This window comes from Eulemur rufifrons, chromosome 14 (genome assembly GCF_041146395.1).
Source record: "Eulemur rufifrons isolate Redbay chromosome 14, OSU_ERuf_1, whole genome shotgun sequence".
Taxonomy (NCBI): domain Eukaryota; kingdom Metazoa; phylum Chordata; class Mammalia; order Primates; family Lemuridae; genus Eulemur; species Eulemur rufifrons.
The window spans coordinates 10,774,547-10,802,253 of NC_090996.1; the positions used below are offsets into that span (position 1 = coordinate 10,774,547).

At 40.2% G+C, this 27,707-nt stretch overlaps 1 protein-coding gene across 2 annotated transcripts; it reads left to right on the forward strand.

The window, feature by feature from the left end:
* Positions 1 to 611: 611 nt before the first annotated feature.
* LOC138394482 (cytochrome P450 3A4) lies at positions 612 to 27,707 on the forward strand. 2 transcript variants are annotated; one of them, XM_069486490.1, is made up of 13 exons: positions 612 to 796; positions 4,226 to 4,319; positions 6,543 to 6,595; positions 8,167 to 8,266; positions 9,816 to 9,929; positions 10,192 to 10,280; positions 11,600 to 11,748; positions 17,487 to 17,614; positions 18,678 to 18,744; positions 20,863 to 21,023; positions 22,424 to 22,650; positions 24,963 to 25,125; positions 27,403 to 27,707. In XM_069486490.1, exons 1-13 carry the CDS (start codon positions 726 to 728, stop codon positions 27,496 to 27,498), a joined length of 1,512 nt encoding a protein of 503 aa, XP_069342591.1. In that variant the 5' UTR covers positions 612 to 725; the 3' UTR covers positions 27,499 to 27,707. The 2 variants fall into 2 exon arrangements, with proteins under 2 accessions (XP_069342591.1, XP_069342592.1); XM_069486491.1 differs by lacking the exons at positions 4,226 to 4,319; positions 6,543 to 6,595.

Sequence of the window (27,707 nt, forward strand, 5' to 3'; positions counted from 1 at the left end):
CTGTGCCCTAACTGTGCCCTGGAGAAGCTCATCATCTGCTAAGGGTCACAGATATGGAAACACACAATGGTGGTAGAGAGTAGAGCGGACAATAGCAGAACTGCATGAGGGGGATAGGAGTTGCCCAGGGGAGGAAGTGGTTATAGCTGTGTGGGGAGGTTGTAGGGAGGGAAGACTCTAAGAGAAGGGTCTGTCTTCCTGAGTGCAAGATGGGTAGGAGTCTTCCAGGGCTCTCAGTGGCAGTGTAGGCAGAGGAAATTGCATGGGTAAAGATCTGTAGGTGTAACTTCTTTGGATGGATTTCTCATATTTCAAAATGAGGGCAGCCCTGGAAACAAAGGCAGATTAGAGGAGATTTAATGCCAATCCCTTTACTTGAGTTTATAATATGAACCCATGACCTTTGGACTTAGTGATAACACTGATTGAGTTTCTGTGATTACCTACAGAATATGAACTCTAGGAAGGTCAACATGTGTGTGCCTGTGATTCTTTGCCAACTGCCAAGGTGGAGAGGGCTCCTCTGACTGCAGGTGGAGCACAGCTGGCCGTGCTATTGGCTGCAGCTCTGGCCCTGCCTCCTTTCCCAGCACATAAACATTCCAGCAAGGCTCACTGAATCACCTCTGAGCTGGCAAGGGGAGCTCCACATGCATAGCTCACCGAAGTGCAGCACACAGCTCAGAGAACAACTCAGAGAAGAGAACTGAAGAAGGAAAGTGGAGATGGACCTCATCCCAGACTTTGCTCTGGAAACCTGGGTTCTCCTGGCTACCAGCCTTGTGCTCCTCTATCTGTGAGTATTTGTCCAGGCCCCACTGTTCTGTAACTTTAGACGTGGGGTAGAATCTGGCCCCCCTTTCTCTTATCTGTTTTGAAGATGAAAGGAGATAATTGAAGGGAACTTGCTTAAATGTTGGAAGCTACAAAAACATACAGTTGTTGATCTTGGGTAGATCTGTGGGAATAATAAAGAAAACTCCCCCTACACCATCCATCTCCCAAGTTCTCTAACTAGGAGTGTTTAATGACAGCATTTGGTCCTGGGGCTGATTTCTGATTGACCATGAGTTTGGACCTAGATTAATCAACTAGAATTCAGCAGAAACAGATTCCAAACAACTGGGCACTGTGTGCTTGGGATCCTCATCCCCTTCCCAGGCTCTGGGGATTGTAGGCACAGGAGGGGGTGGTGTGGCGATTGTCTCTTTAACTTCCCTTCTGGGTTCTGTGTCTGCTGCAAGATATGTATACAGGGATTGTTCCCTTAAACCTGGGTGGCTCCTGCTCCCTCTGCCTTTCACCCCAATCATGATGTACACAGGATCGTGGGGTACCCCAGACTTCATGGGAGGCTTTCTTTTTCCTTGGACCTATTTTCTGTGCCATCCCCAGAACTCTTCTTTCTCCTATAATTCAACTCCTCCACCCAGTAATATGCACAATTATTTACCTCTCAATGGTGGATATTTAGAACAGAGGAGATCTGAAGGAAATCTTGAAGTTTAATTCTTTTCTTTCACCTTTTTCTTCTAGCGTCTGGGAGGTTAGCATTAGTATAGAGTTTTATTTCTCTCCTGATATTAATCTGCAAGAGGCCTGAAAAGCAGGAGCCACAAAATCCAATTGAGATTATCTTAATCTGTCAGTCTAAAGTAGTATGTGAGACTGGGAGCCAGTGAGGATATAAAAGGCACCCACGGAGCAGGCAGGATGAATTGAGAGAATATTCCTCATCCCTCAGTGCCCAACCCCCAGAGATACTTGTGGGTTCTGGCCCCCATTAGAGATACTTCATGGCAGATGGGTTGGCATCTCACCTGCTTAAAGCCTACACATAGGGACACCATCTATGTCACTCTGTCTGTGGTGTCTCTGGTAGTGAACCTATTGTAGACATTCAGGCAGCCTGGCAAACAATACCTTAGCTCTAGAAGACACTGGTGCAAAGCAGGAGTCAGTAGCTATAGCATAGACAATGCCCTATTTATGGCAAGAGAATTAAACACAAGAGAAATGATTGGGTTTTTCTGTTAGCCTTCATTGTACTAAAAGGAACATTACCAAAATAAGAAGAGCTGGAAAGAAAGTAAGAAATTGACCCAGCCTGTCCTCTGCTTTATATGGTCCCATGTGAGTTTAGAAACTAGAGTAGATGTTTTCTTGGGGGCCAATGCTGTTGATAAATTAGCTTCATTCCATGGCCTCACATGGGAGTTCATGTATCATATTGAATTTCAGAAACACAGATTAGTTTAATGGGTTTGCCATGGTTACAATAAAAAAGGAAAGAACTGGAGTGGGAATGACCAAAGCCACCCTGGTTTTGGCAGTTGGTGCACAGACTTCCACTAATTCTTCTGGGGGCAGGACCCAAGTGGGCCTAGCTGAGCTGCCTCTGCTGGTCCTTCAGATACACATACTTTCCCGCCAGTTTTCAGTTTTATTTTATCACATATTATAAGATATACTGGATTTGTACAGAATGTTTGGAAACTATACTGGCCTAAAAGTTAACCTGTAAAGAAGAGGAAATAAGGGCTTAATTCAATTATCTGGAACATTTCAGAGTTATATATGCAATGTAATATAATTCATCTTATGCTATCAATAAGAAGGAAGCTGAACTTTGGAAGGCCCTTCTCTTTCAGCTAAAAGCACTTGTGGGAAATGTGGAACCATTTATACACACCATACTTTTCAGCCACACTTTCCTCATTTGCCTCTATAGGGCCAACCTTGAGGGCCTAGAAGCTTCAAAGTTAGATCATTGCCTGGGAGCCACTTTCCTCAGCCTCTCTTCTTCCTGCCATCTGCAATCACTCAGTAACACCCCAGTGGGAAGGTCTGCAGGGATCCAGAACCCCCAGTTGGAGGAGGGCATACATGACACACCAGTGATGTCTGCACCATTGTTAATGGATTTTCCAACAGAGGGAGTTGATGTGCAGAGGCAATAAAATGACTGCTTTGTAATTGGCCACCTGGGGAAACATGAGTGTGCCTGGCACTGTGCTTCTCAGGGATCACTGGCTGGAGGACCACATTCCACAAGGGGAGGAAGGGCCTGGACATGGACTCTGTAGTCATTGGTTCCCCTGCAGAGTGTCAATCTGGGAACATACAGGTCAACCATCCGCCCCTATAGCTCAAATTAACCAGATCATCTAACCAGAGACACATGGGTATAGATAAAAAGTGCTCACTTTTCTACAAGCCCAATGGAATCCTTGCATACCGTTGTCATTCGATAAAAATAAGAACACTGTGACTCCTCTAAGACCTCCTTCTGAAGGTAGTTTTATGAAGGGCCACATCTTTTTTTTTTTTTTTTTTTTTTGAGACAGAGTCTCACTTTGTTGTCCAGGCTAGAGTGAGTGCCGTGGCGTCAGCCTAGCTCACAGCAACCTCAAACTCCTGGGCTCAAGCGATCCTCCTGCCTCAGCCTCCTGAGTAGCTGGGACTACAGGCATGCGCCACTATGCCCGGCTAATTTTTCTATATACATATTTTTAGTTGTCCAGATAATTTCTTTCTATTTTTAGTAGAGACGGGGTCTCGCTCTTGCTCAGGCTGGTCTCGAACTCCTGACCTTGAGCGATCCACCCGCCTCGGCCTCCCAGAGTGCTAGGATTACAGGCGTGAGCCACCGCGCCCGGCCGAAGGGCCACATCTTAAAACAGGATCATATTTTAGAGGGAAGGGAAAGCATAGGCCTCAGAGCAAGCCATAGGAACAGGGTCACCATAGGCTGTTGGTGACCATCTGTGATTGAGCACATGCACTTACACAAAATCACATAATCAGAGCAGAAGAAAAGAATTTACACCTTTTCTACTTGAGAACAAGACTTTCCAAATCATGGAAGAGTTAATTTACTTAATGGACAGAAGAGAATGAAATGCCCTGGAAGAATTCCAGTTTGAACCATTCAAGGAGCATTCAATTTGGGGGACATTTATGCACTATTCATTCCAGGATTTCAACCCTGAAGATTTCAGCTCCTTTTAGCTGATCATTCTGACTTTGGGTGGGTCTCACACAGGAGGCAGGAAAGAAGTTGATGGGTGAATGTAGCTATTGCTGTTGGAGTTGCAGTTATTAGGAATTGCCTAGGCATGACTTCTTTCTCTTGGCCACTGCAGTTCCTTAGTCAGTGACAGGACAGCTCCCATATCTATAAAACCACAATACCTGTTACTTGGCTTTCTCTTTCACTTTATAGATATGCGACTCATTCACATGGACTTTTTAAGAAGCTGGGAATTCCTGGGCCCACACCTCTGCCTATTGTGGGAAATATTCTGTCTTACCGCAAGGTGGGTTTTTTTGAACTCTCTCTTTTGCTTCTTATGGTTGCAAACACCAGCTTATTCCATTGATAAAAATGCTCCTGCTGAGGAGGAAGTTTTGGGGTTTTCATTTCAGAAATGATGTGTAGATCCCACCCAGACTATAGCCAGGTTCACCCAGGGTTCTGTTGTCTATTCTTGGGAGCCTCGGGTTTGGCTCAGCTGAACAGTCCAGATCTCTGGCAGATCAGGACTTAATGTTCAGAGCTTGATGTTCAGACTTTGTGAGCAAAGTCTTTTTGCCTAGTGTATATTCACAAGAAGGTACAGTCATACTTGGTATTAGGAGAAATGTAGGAAGGGGGACCCCCAGTACTGGCTCATTAAGCTGTGTGTACCAGATTCAGACTTTCTTGTTTATCAAGAGCAATTGTGTAGTCTTGTTTTCCTTACTCCTGCACAGCTTGGAAATGTTAGTTTATTAGGCAGCCCTTGTATTCATGGGGTAATTCGCACCTACTTGAATTCTCTCAAGAACTGCTAAATTTCCTCTGGGTACTTCATAATTGTACCCCTGCTTTTGCTCTCCATGGTATATTTTGGAAATTTACAAGGCAGAATAAGAGATTTCTGCTTTGTTTCTTTTCCTTGAAAGGCAGCACCCTCTGGGTGAGGCTCAGCAGGGATTGAATATAACTGAGAGAAGGTGGTGGTTGTCCATTGACTTCAGATACTTAGCTAAGAAATTAATTTTGTTTTGTTTTAACAAAAGCATATTTGCTTTTGCAAAATGTCTAGAAAGGAGATGATTTGACAAAATTACCAAGAATTGGCCAGGCATGGTGGCTCACACTCATAATCCCAGCACTCTGGGAGGCCGAGGCAGGAGGGTCACTTCAGGTCAGGAGTTTGAGACCAGTCTGAGCAAGAGTGAGACCCCCATTTCTATGAAAAATAGGAAAAAATTAGGCATGCATGATGGTGTGCGCCTGTAGTCCCAGCTACTCAGGAGGCTGAGACAATAGGATTTCTTGAGTCCAGGAGTTTGACGTTGCTGTGAGCTAGGCTGACACCACCGCACTTTAGCCAGAGCAACAGAACAAGACCCTGTCTCAAAAAACAAAACAAAACAAAACAAAACAAGAATTACCAAGAATTTAAAGTAATTACACTATAGGTGTCATGGGGACTGTGAATTTTGTCCAAGCCATTGTGGCTAATTCTTCACTCAGGGCCTGGACCCTGAATATAAAGTCATCAGCTCACATCCATGAGGTGAGCAGCAAAGGCTGTGTACAGGCTGGTCTCTGGCCTCGGTTTCCTTTCCCACATACCTAAGGCTACTTTCTCAGATTCTAATTTCCCAACTCAGGCATTTCTCGCTCAATTATTGCCTAAGATTCCGTATATTTCACTGTGCAAGAGCAATAATATCCTGTTCACCTTGCTAAGATCAGCACTTTACTAAGTGTATCCCAAGATCCATATTTGTGGGACCTTCTTTTGCATAGTTAAAATATCACAACTGAAACATAGCACCAGGAAGATTTGTTTTTAAGCTTCAGAAGTGAAGACTTGGAGCAAGTATGGTAATTTGTATGTGAAGAAGCTGCATTTCCTGATCTTTTCCGTTTTGAATTGGACAACAGGAAGCGAGCCCATTTTTTCATTTCCTCAGTCACTCATTACTCATTTTCTCACTCAACAACATGCCTTAGGCTGATGTAACTTTGTAGACCAAAAGAGGTCTCTGATGTCTTTAACTTCCCAGTTCCACTAGAATTCTAGAGAAAGATCCTGAGATAAAGGATAAAACATGAAAAGGATGTTGAATGAGATGAAAGAATGTGCATCCCCCTAGACACTTGCTCAGTGTCCCTCAGCCTCAGTTTCCTCACATGCCCGCGGAGGTGATAATTCAGAGGGTTATGAGACGTTACAAAGAATACATGCATGTGCAAAAATACTTCAGAAATACAGGGAGTTATTTAGTATTCATAAACAAGGGTAAGTCATTCTGTATCTACAATATTTGGAGAAAATTCAGAAGTGACAGTAAATCATCCCCTGCGATTATCTCCTCTATTTTTCCCTATTCCCCTGAACTTCTCTGAACAGAAGTTTTCCTCGAATTTCCAGTGAAACACAGTGAGCCTGATTTCTTCAGGTTGGACTCATTTTTTTGCCCCAGTTCGAGGCAGGGTTGAGTCTATTTAAAAGAGCAATTGAATTTTTTTTTTCTCCTCCCAGGGATTTTGGAAATTTGATGAAGAATGTTACAAAAAGTATGGAGAGATGTGGGGGTGAGTATTCTGGAAACTTCCATTGGATAGACTTGCTGCTATCTTGAGGTACCCCGCATATGAAGGACAATCTCAGCTCTGAGGCTCTTGGGATGAAGCCATTGTCAACCGAGATAACAGAGAGAGGCTCTGAAAGAAAAAGATATTCATTTGGGAGTAAAGCATTGCAACGGAAATGTGCATGCTGTAGCAAACTATGTGCCTATTCAGGGAAGTAAAGGAAGAAAAAAGTTGTTAAAGGGAAAGATGAACAGGATAACATAACTATTTTGAAATCATTATCCATAGGTACAAAGATCAATAACAAGGGGAAACCAGTCTGAGGTTGGACAGGCAGTTACCAGCAGACGTCCTCTCTGGAGTACTTTTATTCTAACAATACTGTGCTCTTTGTGTAAGGTGTGATTTCTGTAGGGTATTTTGTGACATTTTTGTTTTTAGGCATGCAAGCACGAGCATGCTCTCTTCATAGGCTTCCCAGGATCTGTCAAGTTTTATTTATTTTTATAATATCATTGTGACTCCATTTTGGTTCTGACAAGTTTCACACTCTCTATTGAAAAGCTTTTGGAGGCCTATCCTACCAAGAATTCCATATGTCACCAGGTGTTGAGATCTACAGTCTCAATTAGGCTAAGAACATTGCAGGTGACCACTTTTCTCCAGGTTTGATGGCCCAGGGACTCCCAGCATGACATTCAGTCCAGTGTCTGACTTTTCACCTCTTCTCCTTTTTTTCGTACCTTAGGTTACTTTCAATTGAACGCAATGCATCATTTCATACCATTCTAGTATGTGTTCATAAATGCATGGCATTAACTCCCTCCCACAGTGACTCATTTATACAGAAAGCCAAACTCTTAAATTAAAGTTTTGGGTTTAATATGTGCTTTTGAAAGAACAGCTGGGAGATGGAGATGAACAGATTGGTAAATCATTTATAATGTGGTTTTTTTTTCCTTTCTCTGCAAGTGTGGAGCTTTGTTTTGTGTTGTTTTTTAAATTTAAGTGAAGACTTTTCAAGAAAAGTATGTACAAGTTTTTCTTTGTCTACTCCGTTCTACTGACTTTGAAGAAGAGATACAGAATATATTAAACCACTGTGTTCCCAGTGGGCTAATGGACTTTTTGATTTTTGAGGGTGGCCTCATCCAGCTGCAGAAACTGTTCTCTTTTCGGAGCTATTGGGGCTAGATGAGAGCCACAGAAGAGGTGCAATCCTGTGTACACTACAAGCAAGTGGAAGGTTTCTCCTCTTTCTCAGTGCCTCATAAGAAGAGATTTCCTGTTATTTCTTACCATGATCTTGTAGAAGAGATATTTTGGATTTAAATGTGCCTTGCCCACTTGAGCCACATTTCCCTTCGTTCTATGAAGACTCCAGTAGCTTCTGTAGTCAGAACCTTGCTGTCTGTCGCATCCTAAGTTCAACTAGGACCTAATGTTGCTGTGTATTGTACAACTGGGGTATGGATTATGTAATGTCAGGGTCAAAGTCTGGATTCCTGGGTGTGGCTCCAGCTGCCGAATTAGCCTTTTAGAGTTTAATCAGCTCTTTTTTCCTGACACAGGGTGTATGAGGGTCAATGGCCTGTGTTGGCTATCACGGATCCCGACATGATCAAAACAGTACTAGTGAAAGAATGTTATTCTGTCTTCACAAACCGGCGGGTAGGCATTCATGACTTAACTTTATACCTTTATTTTTGTATTTATTAAATTTTTATTTTGAAATACTGATAGATTCACAGGAAATTGTCAAAAAAGGTACACAAGTTTCCATGAACACTTCATCATGTTTCCCTTAATGATAACATTTTGCATCAGTATACTAGATTTATCTAGTATATTCCTATCACTATAGTTACAGGAAATTGACATTGATATTACCCATAGAGCTTTTTCAGATTTCCTTAGTGTTATGTGTGCTCATTTTTGTGAATGTGTATGTGCGTGGCTCTATGCAAATTTATCACATTCATAGATTTATGTAACTACCAGCATGATCAAGATACAGAACTGTTCCATCACCATGAGGCTCACTGCTGCTGTTCTTCTACAGTGATGATGTGTAGCTTGTCTTTTTTTCATAACGGGGCATGTATCAGAGCAAACTTTTTTTAACTTTGAGTAGGCCAGTTCAGCAATTTTTCCTTTTATGGATGGTGCTTTTGGTGTCAAGTCTGAAAATTTTTCGTCAGCCCTCCTATACTGTTGTTTTTTGTAAATGTTATATAGTTGTATGCTTTGCAGTTATGTCTATGATCCATTTTCTATAAATTTTTGTATAAAGCATGAGGTCAAGGTCCATTTCTTGTGGCTTATGGCTGTCCAATTGTTCCAACACCATTTTGGAAAAGCTGTCCTCCCTGCATTGAATTGCTTTTTGCACCTTTGTCAAAAATCACTTGGGCTTCTTTGTGTGTGTCTATTTCTCATTCTCTATTCTGTTATGTTGATCACTGTCTCTATCCCTCATCTAGTACCACACTGTCTTGACTGGCGTAGCTGTATAGTAAGTCTGAACAGCATATAGATTCACACCTACCACTTTATTTCTTTTTCCAGAGGACTTCTAGCAATTCCCAAATTAGGAAATAGAGTTATCTCTTTCTTTTTCATCTATCCCTGTGAAAAAAATTAAGAGAAAAGGACTTTCAAGTAATTGTATTATTTCTTCAAAATACATTCATAATCTTTTATGTATTATATACAGTTAAAAAAATTACTATCTCAAAGTATTCCTTTTTCAAGTTGTTCATGCTATGCTGTAAGTAAATACAGGAGTAGACTCAAGCAACTCACAATCTGCCAAGGCCACTTGGTAAAATGTCACCAGGCCTTTTTTTCTCTGCACAGCCCTGGAGGAGGTACAGGTCTTGTTCCTGTCTATGTCCCTGGAAGATAAGGTTCCCCACCAGGGGATCATTTGCATTTAAAAGGAGACTCAGACTTAGAGGCTGGAAGCCACACCAGGTGGCTGGGTGACCTCATACACACACACACACACACACACACACACACACACACACAGAGGCTCCGAGGAGGGTAGGCATTTGGGATAAATCTATAATACTCTGAGCACCTAGCCTGGGGTCTGCCACCTGGGAGATGGTCACTTAATATTTGTTAAATAAGTGACATCTGTTTAACACATTTTTACATCTGTGGAGATCTACAAAACTTATAATGGACAAAATGTTTTTGATTTGAACTCCAGCCTCTTGGTCCAGTGGGATTTATGAAAAGTGCTATCTCTTTTTCTGAAGATGAAGAATGGAAGAGAATACGAGCATTACTGTCTCCAACCTTCACCAGTGGAAAACTGAAGGAGGTAGGAAAATAAAAGGACTTCTACTTAGAAACTGAAAGTATGAATCTGGGAACAGGGAGAAAGTAACATTATGGCCCTTTTCCAGGAGGCAGTCCACTGAGGTCGAGCCTCCTAAAAATGGCCTTTTATGTGTATGTCCAGAAAAGAAATCACAAAATTCATTATAACATATCACTTACTACTCCATGCTAGGGAAAGCCATGTCCTTCTGGGACTTGAGTCTACACATTGAACTATGTGTGGTGTTGTGTTTTGTGCTTAGATGTTCCCCATCATGAGCCAGTATGCAGATATGTTGGTGAGAAACCTGAGGCAGGAAGCAGAGAAAGGCAAGACTGTCACCTTCAAAGAGTAAGTAGGAGCACAGTCTCAGGGTTCTGAGCTTTCATGAAACCGTCTAGCTGCCTGCCAGCGAGCTGATGTTCCCACTGTTAAGTTATTCCAGTGACCAGACAGAAGCACTGGTGTTACAAGTCCAATTCGCCACCTGGGGTGAGGAGGCAGATTGCATGAGAAGGCAGGGCAGTGGAAATGGGGAAGGGTCATCATCTCCCCTGTGTACAAGCGCTATAAGTAATTAATCTGATGATGTGTTCTTTGGATGTTCTGGAAGACAAAACACATCACTTAGAAAGAAGAAACATGATCGTACCGAAGTTTTGGCCATAGAGGATATGGAATGGTGGGAGGTCAAGTGGCTTGGTACCTGAGGGCTGGCAGGGACAGGGCAGAAGATTAACAATGGGAAACTTGGGAGAACTTCAATCCCTTCATAATTTTACTGAAGATACCATGAAATACTAAATATTAATACTTCCCACCACTTCTCCTTTGAATCTCAAAAGAGTGAGGTCCTTGAAAAGGCTATGGTTAGAGCAATCCTGTCATTTAATGTCTAAACTGACATATTTCTGAGTTATGCAGGAAAGACAGGTGTACACTGAGCCTGTCCTGGGCAGACTGGGGACATGTGGTCACTCAACAATGGGACTTTCCTCAATCAATTTTGGTGGAATCTATTCCTTTGTTATCTAATATGTTTTTACCTAGGAACATTCTCAGTTCTTATGTTTTTCAGAAATGCTCCTGCCCACAGGCCAAACCCAGGTCATAGGAGTTGGGGGAAGTGGGCCTTTCAGGAGCCTCAGCAGAGAGTGTAGAGGAGAGAGGATGTTTGTGGCGACTCAGAACAGGGTCTTGCTGTTCTGTAATGTGCTAAAGATCAATCAACTCTTGGCATAGACTCTCTGCTGAGGCAATGTCTCCTTTCTTGAGTACCTAGGAAGAGTTAACTATTCCACTCTTGTCCTGGTGAAGCATGGTACTTACACCCCTGTTGTCATCCACACTCAACACACTCTCCTGTGGTTTGTCTGACTCTGGGTATCTGTCCCCCTGTGCCTGACCTTCTTGAGCTCAGAGGTGGGTCTAACTTGATTTAGTGTCCCCACCCCCCCCAGCACAGGGCCAGCTCCATCACTGGCACCTGATAATCACATCGTGAGTGAGAGGAATGGGAGATGATCCAGCAGGTAGTTCTGAAAGGCCATACATAGTTCTTGACATCTCCTGACAGTTCTCATGGATTTACACACACATCTTGCTGCATGTGTACTAGAAGAATAGTGAATCAGTGCTAATTTCCATTTTCCATGTCTTTCTCTACTCAGCATCTTTGGGGCCTACAGCATGGATGTGATCACGGCCACATCATTTGGAGTGAACATCGATTCCCTCAACAACCCACAGGATCCCTTTGTGGAAAAGGCCAAGAGACTCTTAAAACTTGATTTCTTAGATCCACTCTTTCTCTCAATAAGTATGTGGACTATTCTTTCTTTTTGTCTCTCTCTTTTAAAATAATTACTTTATTGAGATATAATTCAAATACCATATAATTTACACACTTAAAATGGACATTTCAATGGTTGATAATACATTCAAACATATGTGTAACCATCACCATTGTCAACTTTAGAATATTTTCATCAACTTAGGGACCTGTAATTTTTTTTATTTTCTTAACATTGCTTAATTAATTAATTAATTTTTTTGTCTTTTTTCTTTTTATTTCAGAATATTATGGGGGTATAAAAGTTTAGGTTATATATATTGCCTCTGCACTACCCAAGTCAGAACTACTGGTGTGCCCATCACCCAGACAGTCTGTACCTTACCCATTAGGCATGAATATACCCATCTTCTCCTCCCCTTTCCACCTGCCTGCCAGGCAATGAGTATTACTTCAATATATGCACATAACTGTTGATCAATTAGTACCAATTTGGTAGTGAGTGTATGTGGTGCTTGTTTTTCCATTCTTGTGACACTTCACTTCAGTGAATGGGCTCCAGCTCCATCCAGCATAACACAACAGGTATTAGTTCACCACTGTTTTGGGGGTGCTGAGTAGTACTCTATGGTATACATATACCACATTTTATTAATCCACTCACATTGACTGGCACATGGGTTGTTCACACATATTTGCAATTGTCAATTATTCTGCTGTAAACATTTTGGTGGAGATGTCATTTTTATATAATGTCTTTGTTTCCTTAGGATAAAAGCCCAGTAGTGGGATTCTTGGATCAAATACTAGTTCTACTTTTAGTTCTTTGAGGTATCTCTATATTACTTTCAGTAGAGGTTGTACTAGTTTGCAGTCCCACCAGCAGTGTATGAGTGTTCCTATCTGTCCACATCCATACCAACATTTGTTGTTTTCAGACTTTTTGATAAGAATGGTTTTTATCAAAAAAAGTTAAGTGATACCTCCTTGTGGTTTTGATTTACATTTCCGTGATGATTAGAGATATTGAGCATGTTTTCATATGTTTCTTGGCCATTAGTCTATCTTCTTCTGAAAAGTTTCTGTTCATGACTTTTGCCCACTTTTTAATGGGGTTGTTTGATTTTTACTTGCTGATTTTCCTGAGTTCTATATAGATTCTCGTTATCAGCCCTTTATCAGATGTATAGCATGCAAATATTTTCTCTCATTCTGTAGGTTGTCTGTTCACTCTACTAATAGCTTCTGTGCAGAAATTTTTAATTTCATCAGGTCCGATTTATTGTTTTTTGTGGATGCTATGATTGCTTTGGGGTTTTCTTCATAAAGTCTTTTCCTAGGCCAATGTCTATAAGAGTTTTCCTAATGTTTTCTTCTAGAATTCATATAGTTTCATGCCTTAGGTTTAAGTCTGTTATCCATCATGAGTTGACGTTTGTGAGTGCTGAGAGGTGTGGATCCTGTTTCAGTCTTCTACATATTGCTATCCAGTTTTCTCAGTACCATTTATTAAATAGGCATTCTTTTCCCCAATGTGTGTTTTTGTCTTTTTTGTCAAAGACCGGATGGCTATAATGAGGATGGTTTTATGTCTGAGTTCTCAGTCCTGTTCCAATTGGTCTTTGTCTCTGTTCTTGTGCCAGTACCATACTGTTTTATTACTATAGCCTGGTAAGTTGATGCCTCCCAATTTGTCTTTCTTTTCTTTTCTTTCTTTCTTTTTTTTTTTTTAATTTGAGACAGGGTCTCACTCTGTTGCCTGGGCTAGAGTGCCACGGCATCAGCCTAGCTCACAGCAACCTCAAACTCCTGGGCTCGAGTGATCCTCCTGCCTCAGCCTCCCAAGTAGCTGGGACTACAGGCACGCGCCACCATGCCCGGCTAATTTTTCTATATATTTTTCTATATATTTTTAGCTTTCCATATAATTTCTTTCCATTTTTAGTAGAGACGGGGTCTCGCTCTTGGTCAGGCTGGTCTCGAACTCTTGAGCTCCAACAATCCACCTGCCTTGGCCTCCCAGAGTGCTAGGATTGCAGGAGTGAGCAACCGCACCCAGCCCCCAATTTGTTTTTATGCCTAAGGTTGCTTTAGTTATATGGGGTATTCTCTGGTTCCATACAAAGCATAGACTTAGTTTTTCTAGATCTCTGAAAAATGATGTTGGTAGTTTAATAGGGATTGCATCAAGTGTGTAGATCACTTGGGGTAGTATAGACATTTTAACAATGTTGATTCTGCCGATCCCTAAGCATGGTATGGTTTTCCATCTCTTTACGTCCTCTGCTATTTCCTTCCTCAGTGTTTCATAGCTCTCCCCCTACAGGTCTTTCACCTCCTTATTTAAATATATTCCTATGTATTTTATTTTCTTTGTTAGTATTGTGAAAGGTATTTAATCTTTGATTTGGTCTCAGTTTGACTGTTGTTACTATATATGAATGCTACTGATTTGCTTCCATTGATCTTCTAACCTGAGACTTTGTTGAACTTATTTATCAATTCCAGTAGTCTCTTGGCAAAATCTTTGGGGATTTCTAGATATAAGATTATATCACCAGTCGGCCGGGCGCGGTGGCTCACGCCTGTAATCCTAGCTCTCTGGGAGGCCGAGGCAGGTGGATCGCTTGAGGTCAGGAGTTCGAGACCAGCCTGAGCAAGAGCGAGACCCCGTCTCTACTAAAATAGAAAGAAATTATATGGACAACTAAAAATCTATATAGAAAAAATTAGCCGGGCATAGTGGCGCATGCCTGTAGTCCCAGCTACTCGGGAGGCTGAGGCAGTAGGATCGCTTAAGCCGAGGAGTCTGAGGTTGCTGTGAGCTAAGCTGACGCCACGGCACTCACTCTAGCCTGGGCAACAAAGTGAGACTCTGTCTCAACAACAACAAAAAAAAGATTATATCACCAGTAAAGATCAGTAGTTTGACCTCTTCTGCTCCCATTTGGATAGCCTCGATTTCCTGTCTTGTCTGGTTAAGACTTCCAGCACTATGTTGAATAGAAGTGGTGATAGAGTGCAACATTGTCTGGTTCCAGGTCTAAGCAGGAATGCTTTGAATTTTCCCCACTTCAATATGATGTTGGCTGTGGGTTTGTCATGTATGGCTTTTATCATTTTGAGGTAAGTCCCATCTATGACTGTGTTGTTAAGTTTTCTTATCGTAAAAGGGTGCTGAATTTTGTAGAATGCTTTTTCTGTGTCTGTTGAGAAGATCATATGGTCTTTACTCTTACTTCTGTTTATGTTGTGAATTACATTTATAGATTTGCATATGTTGAATCATCCCTGCATCTCTGGGATAAAGCCCACTTGGTCATGACGGATTATTATTATTATTATTATTTTTTGAGCAGCTAAATTCAATGTGCTAGGATTTTACTGAGGATTTTGCATCTATATTCATAATGGATATTGGTCCGTAGTTTTCTTTTTCTGTTGAGTCCTTGCCTGGTTTTGGTAACAGGGTGAAGTTGGCTTTGTAAAACATGTTGGGGAGGATCCTTTCCTTCTCAATATTGTGGAATAATTTCTGTAGGATAGGTACCAGTTCTTCCTTGTAGGTCTGGTAGAATTTGGGTGTGAAAAACCATCTGGTACAGGACTATTTTTTTAGGAAGGATTTTATTTCTGGTCAATTTTAGTACTTGATATTTGTCTGTTCAGGAGTTCTATTTCTTCCTGATAGAGCCTAGGGTGGCTGTGCATTTTTCCGTTTCCTCAACATTTTCAAGTTAATGTGCATAGAGATTTTTATAGCATTCAGAGAGGATATCTTCTTTTCTGTGGTATCAGTTGTAATTTCTCCTTTTTCATTCCTAATCAAGTTTATTAGAGTCCTTTCTTTTCTCCTTCTGGTTAATCTAACTAGAGGTAAGTCAATTTTATTTATCTTTTCAAAGAACCAGATTTTTCTTTCATTAATCTTTCACATAGTTGTTTTGTTATCAATTTTCTTTAGTTCTGCTCTCATCTTGGTCATTTCTTTTCTTCTGCTAGATATGAGACTGGTTTGCTCTTCTTTTTCCAGTTCTTTGAGTGACTTCATTAGATTTTTGATTTGTGATCTTTCTATATTTTTTGATGTAGGCATTTAAGGCTGTGAATTTTCCTCTGAAGGCTCCTTTAGCTGTGTCCCACAGATTTTGATAACTTGTGTTCCCATTATCATTTAGTTTAAAGAATCTTTTGATTTCCATCTTAATTTCCTCCTTGACCCAAGAATCATTCAGCAGTAGGTTGTTTAGTTTCCATGACTTTGTGTAGAGATGAGTGTTTCTGTTCGAATTGATTTCTAATTTTATTCTACTGTGGTCTGAGAAGAGATACCATATAATTTCTAGTTTTTAAATTTGTTCAAACATGTTTTGTGGCCTAGGATGTGGTCAATCTTGGAGAATGTCCCATGAGCTGATGAGAAGAATGCATGTTCAGTGGTTTTTGGATAGAACGTTCTGTAAATGTCTGTTAGGTCCATTTGATCTGGAATTCTGTTTCAGTTTATTGTTTCTTTGTTTATTTTCTGTTTGGATGATCTGTCCTGTTGTCAGTGGGGTGTTTAAGTCCCCGGCTATTATACTGCTGTTGTTTATCATTTTGTTTAGATCAAGTAGGATTTGCTTCAGAAATCTGCATACAACTGCGTTGGGTGTGTAAATATTTAAAATTGTTATGTCTTCTTGTTGAATTGTAGAGACTTGTAATTTTAGCTATCACTACCCCATCAACCCCATCGCTCTATGCAACCACTAATCTATTTTCTGTCTCTCTAGATTTGCCTACTCTGGACACTTCCTACAAATGATTTCAATGATGTTTCTCTATTTTTTATTCTCTTTTTCATTGCTTTCCTCTTTATATAATTGTGTTCATGTCCCTAGTCAATTCCTTTCTTTCATTTCTGAGACTACTAAGATAAGTCATCTCTCCTTTTTTCTTGGTCATTCTAGCTAAAGGTTTGTTAATTTTGATGATATAATTAAAAGTACTATCTTTTGGTTTTATTAATTTTTCTCTGTTGTTTTAAGTGTCTGTGTTATTAGTACATACTTTAGTTATTCTTACAGTTTTTCCTTCTGCTCGAATTATGTTTATTTTGTTCTTCTTTTTTCACTATGTTATGGTGTAAAGTTAGATTATTGATTTTAGATTTTTTTTTTTTTATAAATTTAGACATTTAATGCTATAAATTTTCCTCTGAGCACTGCTTTTCTTATGTCCCATAAGTTTGGGCATATCATGTCATCATTTTTTTTCATTTGAAATAATTTCTAATTGACCTTTTGATTTCTACTTTGATCCATTGGTTATTTAGAAGCACATTATTTAATTTCCACATACTTCTGAGTTTCCCAAATTTCTTTTAGTTATTGATTTCTAGTTTGATCCCACAGTAGATGAAGGACATAGGATATATTATTTCTGTCACAACTACTATTTCATGAAAAGCACAATTAATTAAAGAAGCACACCATAGTCTTTTATAAGGGCTAAGAGGACAGGGAATTTAATCCTGTTAACTTAATCCTGTCTCCCAAAATGCAGAAGAGGTCATTGACTTCACAGCTGTAGTGGTGGTTGCTAAGTGTGGATGTGCCATTGCCCAGCCATTGTCCTGGAAGATGAGCAAAGGTCATAGAGAGAATGGTTCCTGTTTGAGAACCCTGAAGTCTATTACTTTTCACACTCATGGTAGAGAAAATTATAATTGCTCCAGATAAATTTTGTGTTTTAATGATGGTTTTCTTTTTTATCCCCTATAGCAATCTTTCCATTCCTTATTCCAATTTTTGAATTATTAAATATCTCTGTGTTTCCAAAAGACGTTACAAACTTTTTAAAAAACTCTGTAAAAAGGATGAAAGAAAGTCGCCTCCAAGATAAACAAAAGGTAAAATCTGGTGGTGGTTACATCAAGATGTTCACTTTTTGATAATTTGGGACGTTGTATTCTTATAGTTTGGGCGTTTAAGTGTATTTTTTAAAGGAAGACAGAAAACTTAAGCAAAGAATAAAAGAAAAATTCATTTTGTAGGAATGAAGAAGGTGGAGGATGGGAGGCAGATATAAGAATGAGTAAGGCAGTCTGCATTTAAAATTTAATATTAGGCACAACAATTAGTATGTCATAGTATAAATGTCAGTGAGAAAAAACGTGACCACTTCTCTTCACTTCAATAAATTTTGAGAGGAAAATGATGACTCCTTAACAATGATTATACTGCTATTTTAATTGCCCAACATAGACTGGTAAGGAATCATTTCAAGTTATTTTAGACATTCTCCATGGAAAGCCCTCTCTGGCTACCTGCTTATTATAGCGTATGTTAAATATGAGCATGCTCAATGCCTGAGGCGAACCGAGGTCTTCTCTGGGCCTAGGAGCTGCGAGCTGGCTGATGCAGCTCTGCCCTCATGAGGGCTCCAGACCAGACCAAGGATGTCTGCAGGTCACAGAGGCAGAACTGGGTACCCAGCTGTCACTAAAGGTTGTACAGAGTTCTGGGAGGGTGGAGCACTTGAAGATGCTACCACAAAAAAAACTGCACAGGAGCTCTGAAATTGTCGGAAGATTAATCTATGTGGCCATTGGTTCAGAATGAAGGCCTCAGAACAAAAAGAACTTAAGTCCTGAGCAAGCAGGTGCGATATGGAAAGGAGTAGGCAACTCTTTGGCCAACAAACAGTGTCCAAAAGCCAGAGAATCAAAGATTCAGGGAGAACGAAGGCCAAAAAGCAGTTGCATGTGATAGCTGGAATTCTCCAATGAAAAGATCCTGCCCTCCAGGGTCTTAGATGGATGTTTTTGTTCACTGATGACTCAGACAACAGCTGTCAGACTCTGGACATCAGGGGCCCATATTATCAGAAGGGAGGTTGAAGACTATTCTTCTGATTTAATTCTGTCTTAACGAGTCACTTTCTGTCACTGAAATTTCTCTTTCTGCTTCCAGCACCGAGTAGATTTCCTTCAGCTGATGATCGATTCCCAGAATTCAAAAGAAACTGAGTCCCACAGAGGTAACCAAGGGGGACTTCTGGGAACTCCTGATGAGGAAGCCCAGAGGGAGGATCTTGTTCTGAAAATGTGCAGGAAACTTTTCAGGAAGAGAATTTCTTCCACACTGCAGGATGATACACATTCAAACATTAGAAATGGTAGCTTCATGCACCTTTTAGAAGCACACAAGAATAGCCATTTTCAAAGCAAGAGAGGCAGCCCTGAACAAGCCTGTCATGTCTGGAAGTCAGCCAGGGGTCTGTGGATCACCTACATCAGAACAAATGCAGGTTCTCAGCCTCATCCAGATCCACTGAGTCAGAACCTCTGCCAAGAAATTTGTATCTAACATAAAATCAGGAGGCACACTGGCCCAGTAAGAGTGATTTGTAACTAGCATACTTGGTGAAAGTGTGCTCACAAACTCAATCTATTGTAAACATTTATTTTTCCCTCCATAATGAGTAAGTAACCTATGGGGAAACATTTTAGACTACGTAAATATCCTATTCCTCCTGACCTTTCACCAACTAGTTTCACCATCGATGGATCCTTTTGACTCAAATTATAATAACTATGATGGTGGCAAAATAAGAATCATGGTCAGTTTCAAGCTTCAAAAGTTTAACAACCACCTCACAAAAGTCCTGAATATTTAACAATTGGTTCTCTAGATCAAGGATGGACTTGCTCCAGCACAGTACTGTACACGTGTCTGTGTGTACATCTATTCTATCATCTGTCTATCCATTATCTACCTATTATCAATCTATCTATCCCAATCCAACTTTCTATGATGAAGGAAATAGTCTATCATTTCTCTGTTCAGTACAGTAACCACTGGACACATGGGGCTACTGGGCACTGAACATGTGGCTACAGCCATTGAAGGAGAATTTTAACATGTATTTAATTTTAATTAATTAAAATTTGAATTTAAACAGGTACATACGTCTAGTGGTTATCTCACTGAACAGCAGAGCTGATAACTTTGAGATTATAGCGCAAGTTCAATTCAGTTTCATGGGGTTGACACTAACTGCCTAAAAATTTGATAGTTGAATTTACCAACTGAAGCATCATAGAAGTATTACTCAAAAATCACAACTGTGCAGATACTTCTCACACTCATTTTGTATTGTTTTTAGTGATGAATTGCATGGATAGTGTGGGCATCGTATTTATTTCAGTAGTTTGGGTATACAAAGGTCCTAATCCAGTCCCAGTGAAACAGACCAAACCCTGACTGTGCTCTGCTTCTCTCAGGAGAAACAATGAAGGAGGTGGCCAACTTGTAATCATAAAGGTTTCTGCTATTTTAGTACCATTCATCAGACTAGGGTCAGTGACCACCCTTTGAGCTTTTTGTCTATTTCTGTAGTTTCTGTACATTCTGAGATAGTCTATTTTGAAAAACTGTACCCTAGATCTTCTAGTACCTGATGCCTCTCAAAGGTAAAATCTATGCTTCTCAGGCACCCAAATCTCCACTTCTCCTGAAAGTTCAGGTATGGATTCTGTAGATCTAGGTGAGGCTTTAGATTCTGCATTTCTAACAAGCTGCCAGATCCTGTTGATGCTGCTGGTCCATGGACCACGCTTGGAGTAGCAAGAGTTTGTCTGTAGCCCAATGTTTTCCCTTAAGTTCCCTCAACCATATGTAGAGAAAAGATCCTTCAATTTTCCCTGAAGTCTCAGTATTGCAAATTCTCAAAAATTTTCAAGCTCTGTTGTAACTAAAATAATTTAAATTTTTCCTGGCAGAGAAGGCTACCATATACTTCACTTACAACTGAAGTACTTTTATGATCATCCAAGGGATACACCCATAGCACTAAGTATGTTAGACCGAAATGCTCTCTGGAAATAGCCCAGATGTGTTGGTGGTGAGGATGGCATAATGAGGAGTGGATGGGCCATAGTCATATACACCTTGAGATAAACTGGGTTATACAAAGTTGCCTTGTTCAGGCTCTATAACATAGACATCAGAATGAAAACCACTTCCAGTGTGACTCTGAGTTACTTTTCCACTTTTTCCACTAGGGATTTGGGAGCTCACTTGGATTTTTCTTCCTATAAACTGTGATCTTCTACATTGTCCTGCTTTTCCTAACATATCCTTTCTCTCCTTTCAGTTCTGTCTGATGAGGAGATTATAGCCCAGTCAATCATCTTCATTTTTGCTGGCTATGACACCACTAGCAGTGTTCTTTCCTTCATTATGTATGAACTGGCCACTCACCCTGATGTCCAGCAGAAACTGCAGGAGGAGATTGATGCGGCTTTGCCCAATAAGGTGAGTGGATCATACACGAAGATGGAGGGAGAAGGTGAAGCCTTAGCAAGAATGCCTGCTCACCACTTCCTACGAGGTGTTTTTCCAAATGTGTAAGCTTTGATTTTTTCACAGGCACTACTTAGGAAGGCTCTAAAGAGGAAAAGAAAGGGAGAAATATAGGTAATGGACGCTGCTCCCAGAAATACAAGACATTCGTAAAACAGTGCTTGTCCTTGTGCATCTATTATCAGTTACCACAATAATGCAAAAAAAAAAAAAAAAAAAAAAAAAAAAATCCAGAAAACCTTAGTGGCATCTAACAATAAGCATTTATTGCTCACATGTCCGGATAGATAGCTTAGCAGGCTCTTGTCTGACCGTGCCTGGCCTCAGGTGCACTGGGCAGGTGGATCCAGCTCTGCCCAACACCTGTCTCATCCTGTAGTCATGGAGCTAGTGGTGAAGAAGCCAAGTAGGAACCAGGGTATCTGGCTCCTGTGGAATGTCTTAACCTCTACACTATTGCCTCCAAATACAAGACGAAGTGCTAGGGACATATCACCCTCACTCTCTTCAGATCTCTGCCCACCTGGGATCCTTTGAGGTGTGAAGAGACCTGGTCTCTGGGGCTGGCAAGGCTGGTCTGGCAGTGAGATGAACACAAAGGGACCTTTTTTAGACCTGATTGCAAAGCCCTTAAGCAGAAAGTAGTAGACTGTTTGAGCAAGAGGGGATGGGACTGAATGTGGGATTTCTATCCCCTATATAACTTTTACTAGAATTAAAATTTTGTACGCTTGTAGCTTCCAATGTTAACCTTCTTTTTTCCTGTTTGGGTTAGAGATAGACTAGTTTTCCTCAATTATTTATAGAGCTTGTTATAGTCTTTCTACCCACTATATATATATATATATGTGTGTGTGTGTGTGTGTGTGTATATATATATATATATATATGATAAAAAGGGTTACCAAGCAGGATTTCCAACAAAAGAGCCTTATGTGGAACAGGGCAATTTGCTCTTTACATGCTCTTTTCCTTTCCTGGGTACACATGTGGGTTCGTTTTTGCAAGGTGACATCAACTTTGACATATTGTAGTGAAATGTAATGTTTATCCTCCTTTCTTCACATTTGTTCATGAGAGAACAAAAGGCACTATGTGGTGATGCTCTGGATTTCAGTCCTTGGGTAGGGGATGTTCCGGCAGGTCTCCCATATCTGTATCATCTCCCCATGTCTAATGGGACATTGAGCAGAACAAGCACCTGATAATTATTAAAATGCCTTATGGATGTGAAGGCCCTTTGCCAACATATTTGTTTTGATCCCCTAATACTTCAGTAATACTCACTATGCCGTGTTGACAGTTAATTCTAAGTCTCAGTTTATTAAAATATGGGCTTTTCTTGTTCCCAGACACCTGCCACCTATGATGCCCTGCTACAGATGGAACATCTTGACATGGTGGTGAATGAAACTCTCAGATTATTCCCCATTGCTGGAAGAATTGAGAGGGTCTGTAAGAAAGACGTTGAAATCAAGGGAGTGTTCATTCCCAAAGGGGTAGTGGTGATGATACCAACTCATGCCCTTCAACGGGATCCAAAGTACTGGCCAGAGCCTGACGAATTCCGCCCTGAAAGGTACAAGGCCCCTGGGAAAGGGAGCCCACCCTGAACCAGGCTGGTTCAAGCATATTCTCACATCTCTTAGTGTACATAATAATCATGTATTGTACAATGATGTTCTTGTAACTCTTTTTTGTACAAATTTCCTATTAAAAAAAGTATTAATTGTGAAAGCATATGAACCATAGACTGGTAAAAGGAAAACGATAGCCACACACAGTCAAAACACCATAAGATAAGCCTCAGTAATTATGTGATATATGCCCTGGTGGACATTTTTCTATGCATATATAACTTTTTAAAAACTAGAGTATCATGTTGTATTTAAGCTTGAACTGCTTCTTACTTTATTTAAGAGTAAACTATACACTATACACTATCCTTTTTAACTATATATTTTTGATATGGATTTTCCATAATTCATTTGACCCCTATTTTACGTTAGTGTAGGCTTTTTACTGATTTATAGCTTTTCTGTGCTGTTCCCTGTATCTCTCTGAATTTATCACCAACTTTAACAAATGTTTCCACATTCCTTTGTGTTCAACATTGATTGCTGTTTCCTCAAGGGTAATTGTAAAGGAGCAGGGTGAGAACCTAAGAAGTCCTCACCTCTGTGGGTGTAAGCCACTCCATTGAGGACAGTGGAGAGCACAGGTCTTCCTGGTCCTGTCTGGGGCTGCAGTCCTGTGCCAGGTCCCTTGTACTCTCAGTGGTCAGTGACTCTTCCAAAGCATGGTCATAGCTCTCTAGACCTCTCAGACATTCCAGCAGACTGCTCTGGGAATACAGTGCGAAGATTGTGCTTAGGAACACTGGAAATAGTTTATGTCTTTTCATTATTGTATTGGTAAGCAAAGTTAAGAATACAGTTTTTAGGGCACTGGCTGGTGAGTCAGGGGGCCTGAGAGCTAGACTTTATAGACCCATCACTACAAGCCTGATGATGGCAGGGAGCTTGTCTTGTTGGCCGTGGTGTCCTTTGGGCTACCATGGAGTCTGCACATATGTGTTGGAAGAGTTATCAGAATTGACCAAGTCCTCTGTTTTCTGGAGCCACAGAATTCTGTGTTTCTTTGAACCTGAGCAATTCAACCTCCTCTAACGGCACAAACAGAAAATCAGAGACCACTCAGTGTATTCCCTGTGGATTCATTGTGTTGCCAGAGAGTAAGTGCTTACTTAGTGTCAGGAACTGGGCCAGGATTTGAGACATCCAAATGTTAAAAAAAATCCATTATGAGGATGTTTCACAAATATGCATGTATATTCTATAGAAACAAGTCTGTAGAGTACTTTTCATGCATCTGCATGTACCTGTCACCTGCCATAAGAATCCTCAACGTGTGTCAGCTGCCCCATCCACACAGCACCACGACCATCTCCCAAACTCCTGTTATTTTGAAGAAATCACCTGTAAACATTGTAGAATGCTCTCCAGAATATAACACATCTTTTAAAACACAACACCACAATGTCATTATCACTTTACCCACAACAACATCTTTTCTTCATTTAATCATATTGTGAGGAATCAAGTTGAACAAAATGCAGGTCTAACCTTCAAAGAATTATAGCCTAGAGAAACAGATAGACAAGGAAAGCTGTGACTATATTACAGGAGAGTAGCATCAAATGCCCATGTAAATGACCTGACTTAAATTATTCTATGTGGGGGAAAGAGAGAGAGGGTGAGATTGAGACGTAAGAAGGAGGAAGACAAGGGAAGAAAACGGGGAGGAAGAGAAGAGGGAGCAGGAGGGGGAAGAGAAGGAGGAGGAGGAGGACTATGAAGACAAAGAGAAAGAAGAAGAAGGAGAAGACAGGGAAGAGGAGGAGTTAACAGGAGACTTAGAAATAAAAGAAAGCAGAAAAGAGGGAGGAGAAGGAAAAAGAAGAAGCCTAATTTAAATAGTGCTAGATATTTTCTCCTGCTCTTTCCTCAATGTACATAGGACCAACGTAAGTATTACTTGAGTCAGGAAACTACCTTTTCATTAATCGTTCTCATTACTCATGTGCCTTTTAGAGTGTGAGCACATCACAACCAGGAATATAATTTATTAATTAGTGGTAAGTTTTTAAAACAGTACTCATCTAATCTCAACAAAATGAACAACTCCTATAGGATAAGGAGAATGGAAAGGATATATAGCTTACAATTTTCATAGCAAAATAACCATAGTAGGATTTCCATTACTAACCCATCAGAATATTTTGTTTACCACTGCTTGTGGGGACAGGAGGTCTAAGTCAGAAGTCTTAACATATAATAGCCTTTGTGGTTTTTCTCTCATTAACTTTTTTATCTACTATTGTGGAGCCAGGTTCAGCAAGAAGAACAAGGACAACATAGATCCTTACTTATACATGCCCTTTGGAAATGGACCCCGAAACTGCATCGGCATGAGGTTTGCTCTCATGAATATGAAACTTGCGCTCGTCAAAATACTGCAGAACTTCTCCTTCAAACCTTGCAAAGAAACACAGGTCAGTGAACTTTCTGTATAAATAATATTCTATTGGGAGTTTTGTTCCCTGTGAAGTGTATATTTTAAAAAAAGAATATCCTTGTTCTCTTTTGTTAATTTATTTTACGGGGCAAATAATGTATTTGGAGCCATCAGTGATCTTTAAGGGTGCTTCAGTTCTGCAGTTCAAAACATGGCTTTATAACAGCCGAACTATAAAGATCATGTAAAGTCAATGCAGATTAACATGACATAAGTATGTCTAGTCTCTATAACATAGCCAGTTAGCAGTGGCAAGAAAAATTAAATTTAAAGAAAAAAAATAATTGTGTTCGGTCTCTTTGAACTTGAGCAAGAGTTAAATTCAGTTCAAATCAATTGGCAAGATAAGGAAGTGTTTTGCACAATCACACAGTGCAGTGATTATCTTACCATGACTTTCCAGGGCTGCTTTCCTCCACACGAACTTACAGAAGCTCTCTCGTGACAGTGCGTCTCAACCACTGGCACCACATTGCAATCACCAGGGAGCTTTAAAAAAATCAATCTGCTTTGGGTTATCTCAGAAATTCCAAAATAATTGACCCAGAATGTGGCTTTAAAGGTTCCCCCACTGGTTCTCATTTGAAGCCAAGTTGGAAAATCGCTGATTTAAGGCACTTCTGCCAGATATAAAGGGTCCCACAGACTAGGGCCATCCTGAATGTTTGAATTCACCCTTTAGGTGCCCTGCTCCATACCAGGTTGGCTCCTTTTCAATCAATTAATAACTCCATAAATATTCTTCCCACTCTCGTCCTCTTTCTGTACTCATCTTTCAATTGTTAGTTCAAACTCCAAGTCCCTCCAAAGAATCTTCCCTACCTAGTCCAGGGTCCACTCACCGCTGTATTTTTGGTTACTGCAGGATGTTATCACCACCTAATTTTATACCTTGTCGTTAATCATCCAGTTTTGTTCTCTATATTTTCTCAGTATCTAAGAATACCTTTGCCACTCCCCTTAATGGTATCACCTCATTTTATTGCTTTCATAAAGTCAGAATGGTGTCTTGATGAAGATATCATCTTTTGTGAATATTCAGTAAATGTTTAAGGAGTGATCTGCAGTTTATTTGGATCTCATGGACACAAACTTTAACCTTTTTAATTTTAAAGTTTAACAAATGACATTTGTGTCTGTGTGTGTCCATCTGTCTTTCTGCAAAGAAAATATGTTTATTCCATTTGAAATTAAAAATATGGTGTTGCAGTTATGGAAATATTAGGGTATTTCATCTGAAGACCTTCAAGAACAATTGTCATTAATTCATTAGAACCAAGGCACTATAAGTCTTACTTCCAGACTCATGTGTTGCATATGCAACTCTTCCCCTAATGTAGGCTTTTAGCATGGGAGAGGAGGAGGATGGAAATAGTTCCATCTTATTTGTGGGTTTAGGGCAGCTGTGTAGCTGTCCAGTAAGTGTGTACAGATAGGAGGCTCAGGTACGAGAGAAAGCTGGCTGCTGGCATGTCTGGGATGGGGAAGATACTCCCAAGCAAGCTCCCAGCCATCTAGAGGCTGGCATTACTCAATCTCCATGACACTTTGTTTGCCCTGCAGTTAACTAAGATCAGAAGGTTAGTCTGTTGGTGGCTCCTCCATCATGAAAGGAGTGACTCAGTGAGAATTGTGCCCAAAGTATTAATCAAAATGTTGTAGAACATGAGAAGTTCCCCTTTTGCATTACATTTGAAAAAATTGGAGTAGATATTAAAAAACAAAAGCATAATACTTTCCAAAGGCCACTTCCCATCATTATACTGCATGGTTTCAATTGAGAGGGGCTACTGGATTGATTAGAATTCAAAGACAGCCCATGTGATTAAAGTGTATAATACCTACTCAGGAGAACAATTCAAAATTCAACATATACGAAATGACCTTTATATGGCTGTTCAAAAATAGTTTGCAGTAACACCTAAGAATTTGGAATAAATTTTTAAGCCTCATTCATTATACATAAAATTTAATTAAAAAAAACTCAAGCCAACATGAGTTTATCTCAGACCTGGCACAAAATAGGTGCTCAATAAATATTGTATTAAATGATGGGTGAAAGAATGCTTCCACTATCCAGTCTTCACACAGCTTATAGAATAAGTATACAGAATTCAAGATACATGGTGCTAAAAGTAGTGTTTATAAATTTGCAAAGCATTATTGTCCTTAATGTATCTTTTCTACTTTGCTTCTATCTTGTCTTCATTTGCTTCATTTATTGTTTCTCATCATGTTTGTTTAACTGTTGCAGATCCCTGTGAAATTAAGTCCAACAGGACTTCTTCAACCAGAAAAACCTATTGTTCTAAAGGTTGAGTCAAGAGATGGGACCATAAGTGGAGCCTGACTTTCCCTAAGGACTTCTGCTTTATTCTTCTAGAAACATCTAAGAACACCAGAGACCCCAATTTACATTGTAAATAAAACTCAGAAATCAAGAAAACCTTAACCTAGGGCACTTGATGAATGACTAGGAATTCTGCACAATCATTGCATTCTCTCAGTGTCTTTGGAGGAGTATATATGGTGTGATATAAAGGAGGTGACTAAACCAAA